This window comes from Rutilus rutilus (assembly GCF_951802725.1).
Source record: "Rutilus rutilus genome assembly, chromosome: 9".
Classification (NCBI taxonomy): Eukaryota; Metazoa; Chordata; class Actinopteri; order Cypriniformes; family Leuciscidae; genus Rutilus; species Rutilus rutilus.
Window position 1 is genome coordinate 20,282,249 of NC_140223.1, and position 19,007 is coordinate 20,301,255.

The 19,007-nt window shown below is 39.3% G+C and overlaps 1 protein-coding gene across 2 annotated transcripts in view; it reads right to left on the minus strand.

Moving 5' to 3' along the window:
• Nucleotides 1-1,555: 1,555 nt before the first annotated feature.
• The window catches only part of mettl16 (methyltransferase 16, N6-methyladenosine), a 40,960-nt gene continuing 23,508 nt past the window's right edge, over nucleotides 1,556-19,007 (minus strand). For both annotated transcript variants that reach the window (XM_084418413.1, XM_084418414.1), the window contains exons 7-10: nucleotides 14,696-14,765; nucleotides 8,823-8,912; nucleotides 4,190-4,363; nucleotides 1,556-2,238 (exon numbers count right to left, since the gene is read on the minus strand). In XM_084418413.1, the coding sequence (XP_084274539.1) occupies nucleotides 1,771-2,238; nucleotides 4,190-4,363; nucleotides 8,823-8,912; nucleotides 14,696-14,765 (802 nt within the window). In that variant the 3' untranslated portion in view covers nucleotides 1,556-1,770. The remainder of the gene's footprint in view (nucleotides 2,239-4,189; nucleotides 4,364-8,822; nucleotides 8,913-14,695; nucleotides 14,766-19,007) is intronic.

Sequence of the window (19,007 nt, forward strand, 5' to 3'; positions counted from 1 at the left end):
TATATTTTATATACATACATCACAAAAGGGGGAAGGGTCTATAAATGCACTGTTACTGACAACACCTTGGAAAACATCTAGACATTTCCAGCAACAACTAATAGTAAAACATTTCTAAGCTCCTCGCCACTGAATCTGAACTCTCTTAAACTTTCTCTGCAGTTTCCAACATTACTTTTTAAATAGCTATTTGCATACGTATTCAAACCCCAAAATATAACATTATAAAAACAGCGGAAGACTTTCTGAATAACAGCCTTCCACTTGAGGTTCAAAATCCTCTGCTTAGTGTTTGACTGCTTTGCACGTCAAGTCATTCTTCCTTTCAATCACTTGAAAAGGTCAGAGCAAAGGGTATGCGAACATGCTCATGTAAAGCTGCCCCACCTTTATACGTTCATATGACTCTCACATGCATGGCTAACGGTGAATAAATTCCTGTTTCAACTCAAGCAGCGGCCCCTGGAGCTTGTTTACCCTGGGAAGCCTTCACGTGACTGAGTGCACGTTATGTGCTCGTGGTCCTGTCGCGACTGCTGCTGCTTCCCGTTAGGAAGCCCTGCTCCTCTCGGGACCTTTGTACTGACTCAAAGCTTCCTGTGATACAACCCAAAAGGCATTCCAGGGACAGGAAATGCTGAGGAACAACACCACCTACTATTGGATTATTTGGGTTTGTCAAAGGAATCAACGAGGCCATATTTGTCAAACCCAGGTTCAAAAGTTACTATTAATAAACTAAAAATCTATTAAAAATTTTTTTTTAAAGAATATATTTTAATTATTAAAAAATGGCAAAGCATTCAAGAAAGTCGAAAAAAAAAAAAAAGTATATTCATTTTAATCATATTTTTGTATTTTATATTTGATTTAAAAACTTCTGAGGAATGCTAAATGTTTTGAAGGATCATTTTTGATCAGTAGAAATTTATGCAAAATACATTCACATTTAGTTAAAGTCGGCATGAAATGAAAACTCACTCTAATGCATATTATAGATCTCAGTGAGAACAATTCATTTGTGAATACGTTTCATTTTTTTAATGGAATTGTTTTGACTTAAGACATCTTAAAATTCAATCAACAAGTCCCTGCCCTACATACATAAGGATGTTCATCACAATATGGAAGAATATGTCTGTCACTAAAATTGTGATATTATTATTATAGATTATAATATATAATAGCCAAGCATTAAAGGGATTGTTCACCCAAAAATGAAAATTCTGTCATCATTTACTCACCCTCAAGTTGTTCTAAACCTGTATGAGTTTCTTTCTTCTGCTGAACACAAAGGAAGATATTTTGAAGAATGTTGGTAGCCAAACAGTAGCATGAAAAAAAAAAAAAAAACTATGGAAGTCAATGGGGTCCATGTCGATCTCTTTTGTGTTCAGCAGACGAAAGAAATTCATACAGGTTCAGAACAACTGCAATAAGTGTTTTGCACTTTTTCTCTGAAAAAATATATTTAAAATATAAACATAGCAACATGAATAAAATAAATTACTGAGTGCACTTTTAACCAAAATCACAAAGACACAAACAACAAAAATATTTAAAATATTTTTTTTTATTACAAACATCATAAAACTTAGTTCAAACAGGTCTGATCACAACACTGATCAGTGGAACATCTGGTAGTGGAGTTTTGTTTCATTTGGAGTCCATTGGGTTTGGAGTTTAGTTTAATTTGCTGCTTTAGCAGTGGCTCACAGCACGATGGTCTGTGTTACGTGTTGAATCTGTGTCTGAAGAGGGGAGAGAGCGCTAAGTTGTTTTGGCTGCCTGTCGGAAGAGAGAGTTCTTCAAACAAGTGCAGAGCTGGTTCATCAGATCTTTATTTTGCCCCTCCACCCAATGCATCTCCACCACCACATCATCCTCCTCTTCCTTCACGTTCACCAGGCACTTGAAGAGAAAGTGCTGTACCGTCTCTGGGTTTTGAGGACCGCCGACAGCCACTTCATTGGGTTCGGTGGGGGATTCCATTGGGACGTCGGCACCTGTCTCCGGGTTGTGCTGCTTCCCGTTGCTGCCCTCTGCTGTGGTTTCCTCTGGTGCTGGAACAGATGGAGCGGAGGTATCCGTGGCGGAGGCCGGTTGTGCTCTGGGGAGCTCGCGTAGATGCCGTCCCTGTTCTCGTCTCTTCTGGCGTGTGTGAACCCAGGTGTTCTCCACTGCGGTCAGGAAGAGGCTGAGCTCCGCCTCTCCACAAGGAACTCGCCTGTGAAGTATCTGAAGATGGGAAGTTCAGTGTTAAACAATTGTGTCAACCGCTGTCCGTCTGGAAAACCTACAGCGAGTTGATTTGGAAAAAAAGGGTCTGCTAAATAATTTCACTAGGGATGGGCATGATTAATCGACGATTGATAATTGATCGTTAAGAATTTCGATCACGTTTATTTGTTATCGATTAAACTAATGCAGGTTGCGTTGCGTAGTGTGAGTCTTGAAGCAATGGAATTAATTTTAGCGCGGAGGTACCTGTGCATCCCAGCAACGTCAGTCCCCTCAGAGCGGGTGTTTTCGGCTGGACTGGCTGTCACCAGGTTGCGGTCGCATCTGATCCCAGATCATGTCAACATGCTTATCTTTCTCAACAGAAATCAGTAGACTGGTGCAGAAGTTCTATGGGAACTTCATGCGTTTTCTCAGATCATCTGATTTATCCAAACGATTCCATTTACACCTGGTCACATAAATGTGTTTTTGCAAAACGGACATAAATCCGATCTTGAATTCCCGCGCTATATTTAAATTGTTGCACGATACCGAAAGCAACTGATATGAGCTGCATTTTATTGATCATCAGCGAAAATTTCTAAATCAAAGACCGCAACAAGATATTGCGGCAACAGCCCTGGTAAGATCATTTCGGTTCTTTACTTTTAATGAAGATGATTGTGTGTTGATGAATGACTTTCACTTTGATTTGCGATAGTTTGCACGTTGGCTTGATGAATAGATGCTCATCTATGCGTGTTGAAGTAGCGTCGTCATATCTGGCTATAACATGACATATAGCCTATAACACGCTCTCACACGTTTATTTCTTAGCATTTTTGGGATAAGTCAAATTTACATATGTGGTTTCAACAACCAGATGCATTTACTCTTGTCCAGTTTCGTCTGGAATGCGTCTCAGATCTCCTCCTGAAGTGGTTTGAGCGATCGGATTTAAATCCGTCTCGAATGCGTTTCGGAGGGCATTTACATTTGGTCTTTTCACGATCGGATAGCTATCCGATCACAGAAAACGGATTAAGTGGCCATTGGTCTCTGTTTAAGAACGCCTGCTCGCAGCTGCAGGTTCCGCTGTTTTAGAGCACCGCAGGGCATATCTTCAAGTCTACCGAACGTCCAGTTTCACTGCCACAAGTTGATCTTCTTGTAATAAAGATCTCATCGAGGACAAACAAACTGTATTTTTGTATTTTCATTGCATTTTTAATTTATAAAAAGTTAAATAAATAATGAATTTCAATATAAAAATATTAATGATTAATCGATAGTCGATCGTTAATTCTCCCGACGATCGACTAAGAAAATTTAATTGAATGCCCATCCCTAAATTTCACTAATGATAAATAACACTAATAATTATTATTTTACGTTAATTATTTAATAATAATAATTATTGCTTTATATTAACAATATGGTAACACTTTGCAATAAGGTCTCATTTATTAACATTAGTTAATGCATTAACAAACATTAACAATGAGCAATACATTTGTTTTAATATATATATATTTTTTATGATTTGTACTTTATTGATTTTCTCATTTGCAAACAAGAAATGAAATAAACAATCATGTACTTGTCATATACATAAAACACAGTTAACCAATAAATGGTAGCAATATAAATAATAAGTAAATAAATAGAACAGTTTGAAAATAAAAGTGAACAATGAGGAATACATTTGTTACACTGCTTATTAATCTTTGTCAATGTTAGTTAATAAAAATGCAGTCGTTCATTGTTTGTTCATGTTACTTCACAGTGATTTTAACTAAGATTAATAAATACTGTAGAAGTATTGTTCATTCTTAGTTCATGTAAACTAATGAAATCTTACTATAAAGTGTTACCAATAATATTAATAATAATAATAACTGGAATTATTCAATAATAGCATTATTTAATTTCATTATTATTTTATGTAAATTGACTCTCTGTTTACCTTCAGGTCTGCGAGGATGTTCTCCAGCCAGGCACACACACTCTCTGTGGGGCTGATGTCAGTGCAGCCGATGCTGGGCGCCTGCGCCTGTAGCTCCGCCACGGAGGGCTTCAGTACAGTGAAGATGAGGGGCTTACGGGCCTTGTCCAGCTTACGCTTCTTACAGGGGGGCGACTGAGAGAGAGTTAGAAAGAAAATTAAGTTTTTGTTAGTTAACCTAAGAGTGTTTACACCTCATGTAAGAGGTCTGCTGCAGCCTTAGAAATACAAGACAAAAAAAGATGCAATTTTACTTCAAGAATAGCTGGCTGCCAATAGAGGGCAGCAAAACACAAAGTTCACCTTGGCCTTGAGTTCAATGACCAATGCTGTAGCTATTTGGAGTCCTTGTGGCACTCCTGTTTGTCTGCTGCTGTCAGATGAATAGCACACAGTTTCACGACAAACCCATCAATCCCTCACAATGACAACCCATCAACCCAAACTTGTTTGTGTTTTTTATATCAGTGTCACTGCTAATTAAAACTAAAAACCTCTCCATTAATTGAAATAAAGCTGAAATAAAATAAATATATTAGATGAAAAACTGAAATGACAAAAATCTCACCCTGGCAATTAAATGAAATAAGTTGAAGTACTAAAATTTTGTACTAAAATGTAATAAAGATAAATAGAAAAAAACTCTAAAATGTATAATTATAAAAAAATAAAAATAAAAATCACAAAAAGTACATAAAAAAATACTAAAACTAAAATATAAAAATTAAAGCTAGTCCAAGATATTAATAAATACTATAACAGTATACAAATAATACTAAAATAACACTATTTTATATAAATTTGAGACTAGTATAAAACATTCATTTCTTAGTAATTAATTAAAGATCACAGTATGATGAAAGTGCTGATTTCTCTGTAAAATCAACCAAATCAAATCAAATTGGTTTCTACTTTAACAGTCTCCATATATATATATATATATGTCTGATTCATATGCCACTGTAATATGAGTGTTACCTGATGTGCGTTTTTTCTTCCGCATATTATGCAAACGGATATATATGTATGAATGCAGTAAATAAGTGTCAACAACAAAGCCACCCATTGATTCATTTTGGCATTAATAAGTGTTGCCATAGAAACAAATCATTTGCATCTGAACAGCTCAGAGCAGAATTAGTTATTTTGGAGTAATTTGGAGTGATGTATATAACCACTGAACCATGTTGTACTGAGACATTAAAGGTGGCGACAGTCATATTTGACTTTTCCAGCTCATCAAAGCTGATTTACGAGCAGGAGAAACCGAAGCATTGCTCCAGTCACATGTCTCTCTCCTCCTCAAACAGAGCATCTGTTGTTAGAGCAGATAAACGGACAACATGACTCATCACAAGCCAATAGACCGACCCCCTCAGTGTCGAAAAACACACCACACCACACCCATCAACTACTACTGCAGTCATCCATCAGAGTTTACAACTCACCAGACAAACACCTCTCATATTTAGTCTTCCTGTGGGTGACTTGTGGTTTTTGTGACCGTTAACCCTAATTCAAGACAAATCACACAGGTAATCTGGCATCCATCACAGGATTTTACTCCACTTAACACCCCATTGCTTCTGTCCTGTCTGGATAAACAACACATTTAGTACACAGTAGACCATACATCTTAACTATGTTCCTCATATTTGATAACTACATTAAGCAGATTCGATTTAGGGACAGTCATCTAGTTATGGTTTCTGAATAACTCCCTGTGCTGAAGTTGCTGGTACTGCCGTTTGTCAAATTTGTCATGTCTCAGCAGACAACAGTTAAATGATGGTTTCATATAGGGTCATTGTCAGGGGGGCACAGCCTCCCGAACCCTACTTTGAAAACAAACATTTTAAGGTAGACAAATGTAAAAAACACAAAATGTTTTTTTAAGACATTAAAGGGTTAATTCACCCAAAAATGAAGATTCTGTCATTAATTACTCACCCTCATTTCGTCCCAAACCCCTAAGACTTTCGTATGAAATCTGAGAGCTTTCTGTCCATCCATAGACAGCTACACAACTGAAACTTTGACACTTCGAAAAGTTCATAAAAAAAAATCGTAAAACTAATCCGTTTGAATTGAGCAGTTTAATCCAACATTTCTGAAGAGACTCGATCGCTTTATATGATGAACAGGTTGAAATTAGGCTTTTATTCACATAAAAGCATTCACCAGGGCACACATCAGTTCAACGGAAGCTCAGGCATGTTTGCTTGACGTGCGAGAACCAATGAGGTTCATTTTCATGAGTTACGCAGCACGTTTGAGCTTTCGCAAGAGGTTTGTTCTCGCACGTCACACATGTACTGTTGAGCTTCTGTTTATGTTCGCTGATCAATGTTTCTATGCGAATAAAATCTGTTCATCATATAAAGCGATCGTGCCTCCTCTGAAAATTTGGACTAAACCGCTCAATTCATATGTTTTTTTTTACGATCTCTTTATGAACGTTTCGAAGCGTCAAAGTGGTAGTTGCGTAGCTGTCTATGGAGTGACAGAAATCTCAAATTTTTCATCAAAAATATCTTCATGTGTTCTGAAGATGAATGAAAAGTCTTACAGGTTTGGAAGACATGAGAAAATGATGACAATCTTTTTCATTTTAGGGTGGACTAACCCTAGCTAAGTTATCATCAACATAAGATATTTAATATGTAATAATATATTTAATGCATTAATAATTTGACATTATTAATGTTTCATTCTAGCGGGATATAGGGCGGATAATATTGTGTGTGTGTGTGTGTGTGTGTGGGGGGGGGGGGGGGTATTGCAATAGTAATACTTTATTAAATTAATACTTCTTTACTAAATTAATACTTCATTCATTTGTTTAATTTAAACAAAATAATATACAAATATTATTTTGAATAATAATAATAATTTGTATTATTATAAAATGCGCTCTACTTTATAGTATTTTTGCAATAGTAACATTTCTTTATTGATTTTTCAATAAATTTAATATAATTATAATTTTCAAATGTATTATTATTATTGTATATTATTATATGTATAGTCAAATTGAATGGAGGGAAAAAAACAATAATAAAAACTTATTGTCTTAAGCTGATCACATGCCTGATTTTATAAGGCGGTTCCCCTTGCAGTCCAGCATCCTTCTCCAACACACGAGGGCGCCATTTTCTGACTTTCAGTCGTTAAACTCAGCTAAGCATGACAAAATCATCCCACAGACAAAGTCAAATCTATTTAAACAAAAGCAGACCTAAATAAAGAATATAAAAATATTGCGACTGCAGTAATTCTGTAATGACTAATTACTGCGCTAAATCTAAATATGATCAGACAACCTTCATCTTCAGTGTTAAGCCTCAGACATACTGTGCAGGATGTTTTATAGATGTCAAAAAAGTGCAATCTCTACCCATTTGTGATGAGCACATAATGGATGGAAACAGATGAACACACACATCGATCCACGCGCTCCCTCTTAATTAATTTCTATCAGTCTTAATCAGGGCGATGCACTGCTTTTATCCCCTCTTCACCGTGAATTATAACCCCCTCCGCTCTGTCCATTATTTATCCGGCGACGCATTTGCTCTAAGTAGGTTGAATAGATCCTGCGTAAAATAGCTTCCGCTCTCAACACCGAGCCTCTTGATGCATCTGAAGGGGTCTCGCTCATAAATGTGAACAAAAAAAGAAAAAAAATTCATGAGCCTTGGGATTTTCTCTGCGGTGGGACACATAAAAGGTCATTATTCAATTATTGAACACAAGATGAGTGCCGCAATGATCAGCGGTTATCCACAGATGCTGACAACTGGGCTCATTCTGCCCTGCTTTACACTTCCCCCCCAGTACTGCCTGCTGACCTTTGACCCCTCAGCCTTGCACACACACACACACACACACCCCCCCGCGCCCCATATCCCAGGCACGCTTTCAGCACCGCAGGGTCCTTTTCAAACCCTACCTTTTTTGTCTGAGTCTTCACTGTACCCCCTACCTCTCGTGCAATACATTTCACTGTCAAAGAGATTGATCTAGCTTCTGTGCGCTCTGCTAATGGGGCTCAGCTGGCTTCCGAGAGGAAGAATGGACACAGGAAGTGTGGGAGAGAGAGGAAATAAAGCACAGAAGGATGCGGGTACCATCCAGAACTAGACGTGTCTGCACAGCCCTGGAAATCTGCTGTATGAGGGCGGAGCAGCTCGCAGACAGATATGTAGGCCAATCTTTCTGCTCAAGTGCTTGTGAGGAAAAGGGCATCTGGGACTTGGGGAATTCTCCTGAAAGACCATAACAAATCATCCCACCACCCCCTTCTCCATCCCCTCAACCCTTTTTTCCCCTTTTATAGCTCTTTTTCCCCTCTAAAGTGCGTGACTTTACAGCACCGTCACCCTGTCTGGGCAACTGTTGCTAAGGACAGGAAGCAGGTCAAGTGTATCTGATGGAATGGGCTAAAGATGCATTATTAAAAAGAGTGCCGAGCACAGTGAATATTCAGCAGGTGTTGCTTTCCCGCACACAAACACATGAGATAGTCTAGGGTGCATGGGTTATGTGAGGACTAGCTGATTCTGAACTAATGCAGGAAGTGCTCAAAGCTTACAGGCACAGGTACGTCATCGTAGAAACTCCAAGCCAGGGCCCAGCGCATGGTCCGACCTTGGCAGAACTCAGTGTGTGTTACTTTGGGAACCTGTGAAAGAACAAAATATGATGAGGATCTCAGCAATGGTGATTCAAACACAAAATAGGAAGAGAATCTTACAAAAAAACATCAAGAAAAGTCTGGGTTATGCTAAAAAAACAACAACAAAAAAAAAAAAATCATTTTTAGGGGTGCACATTTTCATTATAATAAGCACATTTCTGTATTCTAATCACTATAAAGTGAAATAATCTCATTTATCTCGACAATTGTAGATTACATATAGCAGTTATCAGCTAATATTACAGACTGTTTTAATTTATTGCTATCGGTCAATATTGGATATCTAATTGTTCATACTTATTTCTTGTATTTTTTTATTTTTACTTTAAAACCTTTACTTTTTAATAAAATCTTTGAAAACACAATGTACTTACAATTTTTGTGTTTTTTTTTTGTTGCAAATTTTAAAATGAAATAAAATACAGTACATTATAATTTTGTGATGCCTAAATTTACTGGTGGAAATTCAATTGACTGATTTTACTTTATTTACTTGTACATATTTATTTTATTGGTTATTTTCATTTTCATTTAAGGAATCAGTCCATCCCTAAATAATATATATATACAGTGCAATGCATAAGTGAATACACCCATGCTAAAGTTGACTAAAAAGAGGAATAAAAAATCATATTTTGGAAACTGAACTTAATGCCTTAATTTAAAAAATTAGGAAAAATCCAACCTTTAGGGACACCAATTTTCTTTGTGAATGAATAATGTATCGTAAATAAATAAATGTTCTTCCTTAAAATACATGGTGCATAAGTGAGTACAGCCCTATGTTAAATTCCCATAGAGGCAGGCAGATTTTTATTTGTAAGTATTTTTTTTTTTTTTAAATTAGGATACTATGCATCCTGATAAAGTTCCCTTGGCCTTTGGAATTAAAATAGCCCCACATCATCACATAGCCTTCACCATACCTAGAGATTGGCATGATTTTATTTCAGTTAGCCTAATAGCTGGTTTGATTTGCATTGAGAGATGATCTTATGGAAAGTACCCCATGCCAATCTCTAGGTATGGTGAAGGTATCAGGATGCATAGTATCCTAAAAAAAATAAAAAATAAAATACTTAAAAATAAAAATCTGCCTGCCTCTATGGGAATTTAACATAGGGGTGTACTCACGTATGCACCATGTATTTTAAGGAAGAACATTTATTTATTTACGATACATTATTCATTCACAAAGAAAATTGGTGTCCTTAAAGGTTGGATTTTTCCTAATTTTTTAAATTAAGGCATTAAGTTCAGTTTCCAAAATATGATTTTTTATTCCTCTTTTTAGTCAACTTTAGCATGGGTGTATTCACTTATGCATTGCACTGTATATATATATATATACACATTGCAGTAATTGGCCTTTTATCGGTTACATATATGCATGTTACATATTGTTACACATGTTATATTGGTTATATTGGATTGCGCTTATGAGTAATGCAGTATTTGTTTTACATTACAGTAGGTTGCAGATGTTTGGAGGAAGGGGATTAAATATGCTTGATTGTCAAGGATGCAAAATGTCACATTGCAAAAAAAGAGCGAGATAGGACTGGCAGGAAAATTACTTGGGGAAAGATTATGTGGAAGCGTGTATGTGCAGAGTCTATGACCGACACCAGACCCTCCCAGAAGTCTTAAATACAGCATCACAGACCCAGACCTGCCATTCACACAGTGGGGAGTGTTATGTTTTAGGACTAGGTGAAACAATCCCATTTTTAAGACCTGAGGTATGAGTGGTGACGATGCATCCATCGGTGTAATTTCCTCACTGTGATGGTGGTTGAGTGGGATGAGAATGGGGTTTTTTGCTTCATCGGGGTCATCAGGTGGGCACCCTCCTTCTCCGGTGTTTCAATGATAGGCCCACGACACCTCCAGAGGGCTCATCGGCAGCACCTGGCGTCCCAGGTGTGCCCCCCTCTGCTTTCAACCCCTCAATGCCTCAGGTAATATTAGGGGCCCAGTTGGAGTCTCCCCTTTTCACCCAAAGCCATCGACTTGCTTCTTCTGCTGCACCTGAGAGGGCTTTGATGGTTCGGCGTAGGGTTTGACCTTGCACTCCCAATTCCTTAAGCAGCCTGATGGTTGACTTGCCCACGAAGCCTCTGCAGCCGACTTCCACTGGGCAGACCTTGGATTTCCATCCGCGTTGCTCAGCATCAGCTGCCAACTCTGTGTACTTAAGGTTCTTGCGCTCAAATGCTTCCTCCACAGCAGCCTCCCAGGGAACGGTAAGCTCTATTATGTACACAATGTGGAGTGAGGAGGACCAGAGCACAAGGTCTGGTCTGAGGTTTGTTGTGGCGATCTCAGAAGGGAAGTGAAGTCTTTGGTTCAGATCTACCACCAACTTCCAGTCTCGAGCCCTTCCAAGCTGGCCGACGTCCGATGTTGTTTGGACTTTGGCTGTCTTTGTACCTTCTCGGATGAACTCTCTTGCGTATGAGCGATGAAATGATGGAGGAGGCAGGGCATTGATCTTTAACCGTCTGCACTCCAAGGTAGCTGCTAGGCATTTCAGGACATGGTTGTGCCTCCAGGTATAGCGGCCTTGTGACAAGCTTGTCTTACATCCAACCAGAATGTGTTTAAGGTTTGCAGGGGATGGACAGAGGGGGCATGTCGGGTCTTCTCCATACCACTGGTTGAGGTTTGAGGGGGAAGGCAGGACGTCGTACGTTGCACGTAAGATGAAGCTGATGTGAAATGCTTCCATGCCCATCAACTCCCTCCAGGATAACTTTCTCCTCTCAACTCCCTCCCATCTCGTCCATTGTCCTTGCTTGGCTTGTGAGATAGCCTTTACACACCTTGTTGCCTGCTCGTGCCGACGCACCTCCTCAACAACCATCCGTCGGCGCTGAGCTGGAGCTGCCCTTTGCCACGATGGTCTACTGTCTCCAAGGCCAAGGCCTCCTCTCCCCTGTTGCACATTACCAATGATGTCTCTGTGCCTGAGGTCTGACTTTGCCTGGTGAGTAGCTGCCGCTGGGTTCCATTTCCTTCCAGTCACCAGTGTAGGAGCTGTTCTGGAAACACATGGGTCACGGGACTCTGTTAGTGTCATTTCCAGCCTTACTTTGGAGCACTTGAACTCTTCTGCAAGGCTGGAAACAGGAATCTCCAAGATGCCTCTTCCATACAGTCCGATGTTAGTAAAGCATCTAGGGAGTCCCAGCCACTTTTTGGCAAATGAGCTGACCACCCTCTCCAGCTTTTCTACCTTTGATATTGGGACCTCATAGATGGTAAGAGGCCACATCATCCTGGGTAATAACCCAAATTGAAGGCACCACAGCTTTAGCCTGCCAGGGAGCTTGGTCTTGTTAATACTCTCAAGGCCGCATATGGTGTCCTTCGTAAGCTGGTCAACTTGCTCTGTGTCCTTGAGGGTGGCATGGTACCAACGTCCAAGACTCTTGACTGGCTTTTCTGCCACTGTTGGTATAGGCTCCTTGCCCACATAGAACCGTTGTTCTGACAGCTTCCCCTTGACGACTGAGATGCTCCTGGACTTGCTTGGCTTTATTTCCATCCGGGCCCACTGGATGTTATCCTGTAGCTTGTTCAGCAACCGCCTAGCACAAGCCTTGGTTGTGGTGAGGATGGTCATATCGTCCATGTAAGCCCTGATGGGAGGGAGACGAAGACCAGATTTGAGCTTCTGACCTCCTACTACCCACCGAGATGCGCGGATGATGACCTCCATAGCCATCGTGAATGCTAGAGGTGAGATGGTGCATCCCGCCATTATTCCTATTTCCACTCGTTGCCATGCTGTGGTACATTCATCAGTTGTCAGGCATAGTTGTAGGTCTTGAAAATAAGATTTAACAAGGCGGGTGATTACTTCCGGGACGCTGAAATAGTGGAATGCAGTCCACAGGAGATTATGAGGAACTGATCCGAAGGCGTTTGCAAGGTCCAAGAACACAACATGGAGATCTCTTCCATCCTTTTTGGCGGTTTGGATTTGGTTCCATATCATGTTTAAATGCTCTAAGCAACCAGAGAAGCCCGGAATCCCTGCTTTCTGCACCATGGTATCAATGAAGTGGTTCTTTTCCAGGTAAGCTGTCAGCCTGCGAGCCACTACACTGAAGAAGATTTTGCCTTCGACGTTCAGGAGGCTGATTTGGCGGAACTGGCTGATGTCCACAGAATCCTTTTCCTTCGGGATTAGGATGCCTCCTGCTCTCCTCCATGCAGTTGGAATTGCTTGTTTCTGCCACACTACTTTCATCAGCCTCCATAGAAAGCGTAATACATCTGGTGTGTTCTTATAAACTCGGTATGGGACTCCATTAGGCCCAGGGGAGGATGCAGCCCTAGCCCGCTGTACAATTCTCTTCACTTCGCTCCACCTGGGGGGGCTGATGTCCATCTGATGTTCTGGGGAATGTATCGGTGGCATTTCGGGTGGAAGAGTTGTCTGTCCGCAATGCTGGCTGTCAGTGAGACTCTGTTTGAGGTAAGTTTCCAGATCTTTCTTTGATGTTTTGAGTTTGCCATTTTTTTCCTTTGTGAAAAGGTTTTTTGCAAACTTATAGGGATCTTTGAAGAAGTTTGACCTTTCTTGCTCCTTCTTTTTACAGATTTGTGGGTGTTAGGGGTGAACTATAGGGTGAAACCAAGTCCAACTGCTCTTCAGTAAAAAAAACACCACCTGAGTCTGACCTTTGCAGGCGAAGGGCATATACACAAACAACAGATAATAGCAGAGAAAAAGGAGAGGGGAAAGTGAGAGGGTGAACGAGAATGAGAGAAAGAACCTCATTAGCATATTAATTACAGCCACAGTGGCGAGAGGAGGAAGCGGGCCCGTCTGCTGGACGTTGGCCAGGAGCACAATGACTTTAATGAGGGGTGACAGGACTCTGACACCTTCAGATGAATCAAACGACACATCAGGCCCGAGTCGAGCAGACTGACTGACACCAGGCTAATAACCTGTGAGCAGGACGAAAGCCTTTCATTCACAGATATCACAGCATTCTGACTGTACAGGCACAGGCGGGGGTAATCGAGAGGGGCTGGAGGGGTGACGCGAGAGCTAATGATGCCTAATGAACTAATGAAATCTACTCCATTAGAGCTCCCTGTCGTGGTACGTTTATATGCCACGCTAGTGAAACTCATTAAGATCAATTAACCTGAAGTCTTGGAGAAACACCCACTCATTTATCTATAAAGATCCTAGAGAAAATTTAAATAGAATTGGGATGCACAATATATTAGTATCATACAAGTTATCATCAGCCAATATGACAGATTTCTTTTATTTATCGGTATCTGTCGATATTGAATATTTAATTGTGCAGGCTCATTTCCCATATTTTTACATTTAGATTACCTTTGCCATCATCTACCACTCAGATAATGAATAATTTATATATAAAATATAATTTATTAATACATTAAAATGTACATTTTTATTTTTAGCAAATATTTAAAAAGAATCATACTAGAATTACATTTACTGGTGGCATTTAAAATTATCGATTTTATTTTAATTCTTTATTTATTTATACAAAATAGTATAGAATTTTAAAACTGGCCATTTATCAGTTATCAGACATAACATTTGAATTTTAATATCAGTCAATTTATAAGTAATATACGCAAAACAGTATGGAACTTTAATATTGGCCATTTATCAGACATTTAATTTTATTATCAGTCCATTCCGGATTTTTTTTTTTTTTTTCAGCATTGCAGTAACTATAGCACAAAGTGGTCTAAGAAAAACATACCCCTTGTTTCCGCAGCTCATCTTTCAAAGGTGCCAGGCTACACTTCTTTCCCAGCATGCAACTGTACCACCTGTAGACAGAAAAAAAAGGAGTTGTGAAACCACCAGCCAGGACACCTGATCCATGGGAGCACATCAAATAAACCACAGGACTCAGAGCCGTGGGTTGAATATGGGCTCGCTCTGTGGGAACGGTCAGTTGGTCTACTCTTTATATTTTTAAGATATGAGGCTCAATGTTTAATTAAAAACCCCACTTTGACAGGGAGCTTTGATGTTGCGCATGAGACAAAAATCAATGCATATCCACAATTATAAAAAAAGATGAGGCTTCATCAGACAGTGCCCACAGAGAGTAGGAGGATAACAGTCTATGCATGATTGGTACTCAAATCTTTTTTTTTTTTAGCTCATTTGGTTTCTAAATTGACAGAATCTTGCTTTTAAACACTGAAGAATACCTTAAAGGTCAACATTAAGACATTTTATGTCTGTAATGTGACATTTATGAGTTAAAGCAGGATATTTAATGAGTAAATGTAGGGCAAGACTTGATTTTATTCATCAGGAATGGATTGGATTGTGGAAAGTGGGTGTTACATATCAGAACATAGCCAGACGTAAACACAAATTTGTTTATTATAGAGGACAGTCAGATGGCACCCATTTTTAATGAGTATTTGTGGGCAGAACGTGGTGGCTGAAGGTCAAGTTCACTTTCAAGTGCATTTTAATGGTAACATTTCTTCTTCAAATCTATCGTTATTTCTATTAGTGCCGTAACTTTTATGACATTACCGACGATATACATTACATTATTTCATACATTGCTGAATGCATTTTGAATGATTATTGTGTAAAATATATACAATAAATCTATTCCATTTCGATCAACATTTTGATCATTCTTTTATATGTTATACATGCAGCTTTTATGAGTTCATATAATTTAAAAACTATATTTACAATTTTTAATTATTGATACATTTAATTCATATACATATATATACATAAACATACATACATACATACATACATATATATATATATATACATACATATACACACACACACACACAATATATATATATATATTTATATTTATTTATTTATATAGTTCATGGATATTATAAAGATTTTTCAATGGATTTTAACATCCAATACTATGTTAAAAAAGTAATGGCATGTGCTATTTAAAGCCACTAACACTTTTTTTCCAAAGAATAAGGCAGAAAATATATTTCATCATTTGTACTGTAATAAAGGTTGTGTCAAGTAGCATGGAATTTTTCGTGTAATTTATTGTTATGAAAATACCCAGAGATGGCTTCAAAAACACAAACCATATATTGTTGTAATCGTGTGTTTATTGTCTTAACATTTCATCAGTTCAAATGTTTCTGCTTTTTATTCAGCAACAGCGATAGCTGGATGCCTTTGTCCATATAAGGGGTTTCTTACTTCTATGAGTACGTTTTAGACTTTCTGCGTGAGGGCGCCCTCTGGCTTCTAGTATGAATGAAACAGACATTACATGAGAGTGTTTAGTGCTCCATAATGCTTAAATTGCCTCATTTTGGATAATAATAAAACGTAGTCTAAAACATAGACTATCTTGTCTCTTTGAATTTAAATAGAGACATTCACATTGGCCCATGAAAACCTCTACGTGAACCTACTTGACCGGAAAAAGTAAGAATTTACATTTTATTAAAAGCTCAAAATGTTTGAGTAACATTAGCATATTAAACCATAGTGTGTGGTCAAGCTGACATCACTGAAAAGTCAAATAGTTTCAGAGGTGGAACAAGTTACAATTACAGACAACATTTTTTCTTAAAGTCCTACTGAAATCAAAATGGACCCTATTTACTTTGTTAGCGCATATTACTAGTCTTGTGGTGAACAATTAATCCGTGCAAGTTAAAACACGGGAAAAATTTTTTTGGCTTCGTAATCTTTAATCAAAATCTGAAAATGCCCCTCCCCTCTGCATTGGAGGACCTTCCCTGATGACGTATGCTTGACGGCTTGGGTTGAGAAACGCTTAACCACTCCCCTCAAATCGTTAGTCTGTAATGAGCGAGAGATGGAGAGGAGGAGCACTAGAGTAAAACCCTGCCCTCTGTTCAATATTCCTTTTCACTGGGAAATACGTCACAGCACTGGAGAAAAGTCGTTTGCAACTTCCGGTTCACGCGGACTTTAAGAAAACGCCGGATGAATTGTGCACAAAAGACCTGATAAAAAGTGCACAGGACCAATTCTACCTCCATGCTGACTTTAAAAGTGTTGTCGTGTAAAGACTGTTACTGCTGTAGACTGACTTTTGTTGGGTGGTGGTTTTGGTTTATCAAGGGGCAATCTAGCACAAGAATGAGGGAGCATAGATGAACACACATGCATATGGAGCCTTAGGGGCCTGACAATCGTTTCATTTTGTGTGATGAAATATTAAAGAGCCCTAATATCCACACATGTTCTCCAAACTGGAGTGGAGGGAGGCTGTGTGGCACCCCGGCACATGGCACACTCCGTTATTAATAAGGGGGTACTCCAGCATCTATCGGGGCTTGAAAAGGGGGCGTTTACGCATTTTCTTTAGTTATCAGGCCCTGAGGAGGAAGTAGTAACAATTACAATTTCAATAGCACAGATTGTTTGGCATGAGGAAAAATCAGAGTTGTATTTAGGATGTAAGCGAGACAGGAGGGGCTGGAGGAAGACTGGCAGTAATTACAGATCTGAGGGGCTGGAGAGGAAGAAGCATCTCAGAGGGCCAATCAGAATGCCTGGCTGGCTCTACGGGCACCTGCTGACGCACACACACACACCGCTTTTGCGACAGTCTGCTTGCATAGTCTGAACCCATGAGAGAGGGAGCTGGTAACAGCGAGATGGAATAGAGCCCAGCTTTCCCTGCGGTCACCAGTCAATTCTCAACACGTGCAGAAGATGAATAAAACACACAAATGTTTAAAACTACATGTGATATCTCATGCAAACAGTGAAAATTAAAAGATACCAATCAACTTTTCTATACACATACACAGCCACGCTCCTCTCGTTCCTCAGCTCATGACGTGGTTAATCAGGCCTAATGTTGGTTCCTCCGCCTCACTCCAGCGCTCCACTGACAGTCCTGGCACGAGGGGGGGTTCGTCGTCTGCCCCAGTCACATACACAGCTGCTCCCGTCGGGTGGCCCGGATACCGCCTCGGGTAATTATTTACTTTCCCTGTCAATTAATTACGCAAACTCTGTATGACAGAGCCATCCCAGGATCCATCTGCCCTACCCCTTTCATCAGCGTGGCCCCTTCCCCTCTTTGGCTCTCTCAGTATAAAACACATCCTCTACAGACCTGGACACACAAGGCTGTTTATTCCCTTCTCGTTACGCTCCTGACAGCCCCTCATGAGTTGACATTGGTGCCAAACTGATATATCAGTTGCTATTTGGCCATTTTGAGAATTAATAGAAGGCCATTTCGGATGATTAACAGAAGTTTGGGTTTCATAGTGCACATTTACTATTTAAACAAAAATGTCTGAATGAATTTTAAGTGAATATTGTGTCAAATAAATAAATATTTTCAATTTTAATTTTAAACAGCATTTTGCTCTCTCTCTCATTTTTTTATACTTGTGTGTGTATATATATATATATATATATATATATATATATATATATATATATATATATATTTATTTATTTTCCCATGTTTGATTATTTTATGTACATGCTATAGCGCTTTGAGTCTGAGAAAGGCGCATTACAAATAAAATGTATTATTATTATTATTATTATTATTAATGTCAGTGGACACCTGTCCACAGAATCTGAATCTGAATCAGAATCTTCCATTCCAACCTCTCCACCACCATGGGCAAGACCAAAGAGCTGTCAAACGTCAGGGACCAGATTGTAGACCTGCACAAGGCTGGAACGGGCTACAAGACCATCAGCAAGAAGCTTGATGAGAAGGAGACTTTTGTTGGTGTGATTATTCAGAAATGGAAGAAATACAAAATTAAAAGTCAATTGCCCTCTGTAGCTCCATGCAAGATCTTGCCTCATGAGGTAAGGATGATCATGAGAAAGGTGAGGGATCAGCCCAGAACTACACGGGAGGAGCTTGTTAATGATCTCAAGGCAGTTGGGACCACAGTCACCAAGCAAACCATTGGTAACACACTACACCGCAATGGATTGAAATCCTGCAGTGCCCGTAAGGTCCCCCTGCTCAAGAAGGCACATGTACAGGCCCGTCTGAAGTTTGCCAATGAACACCTAATGATTCAGAGAAGGCT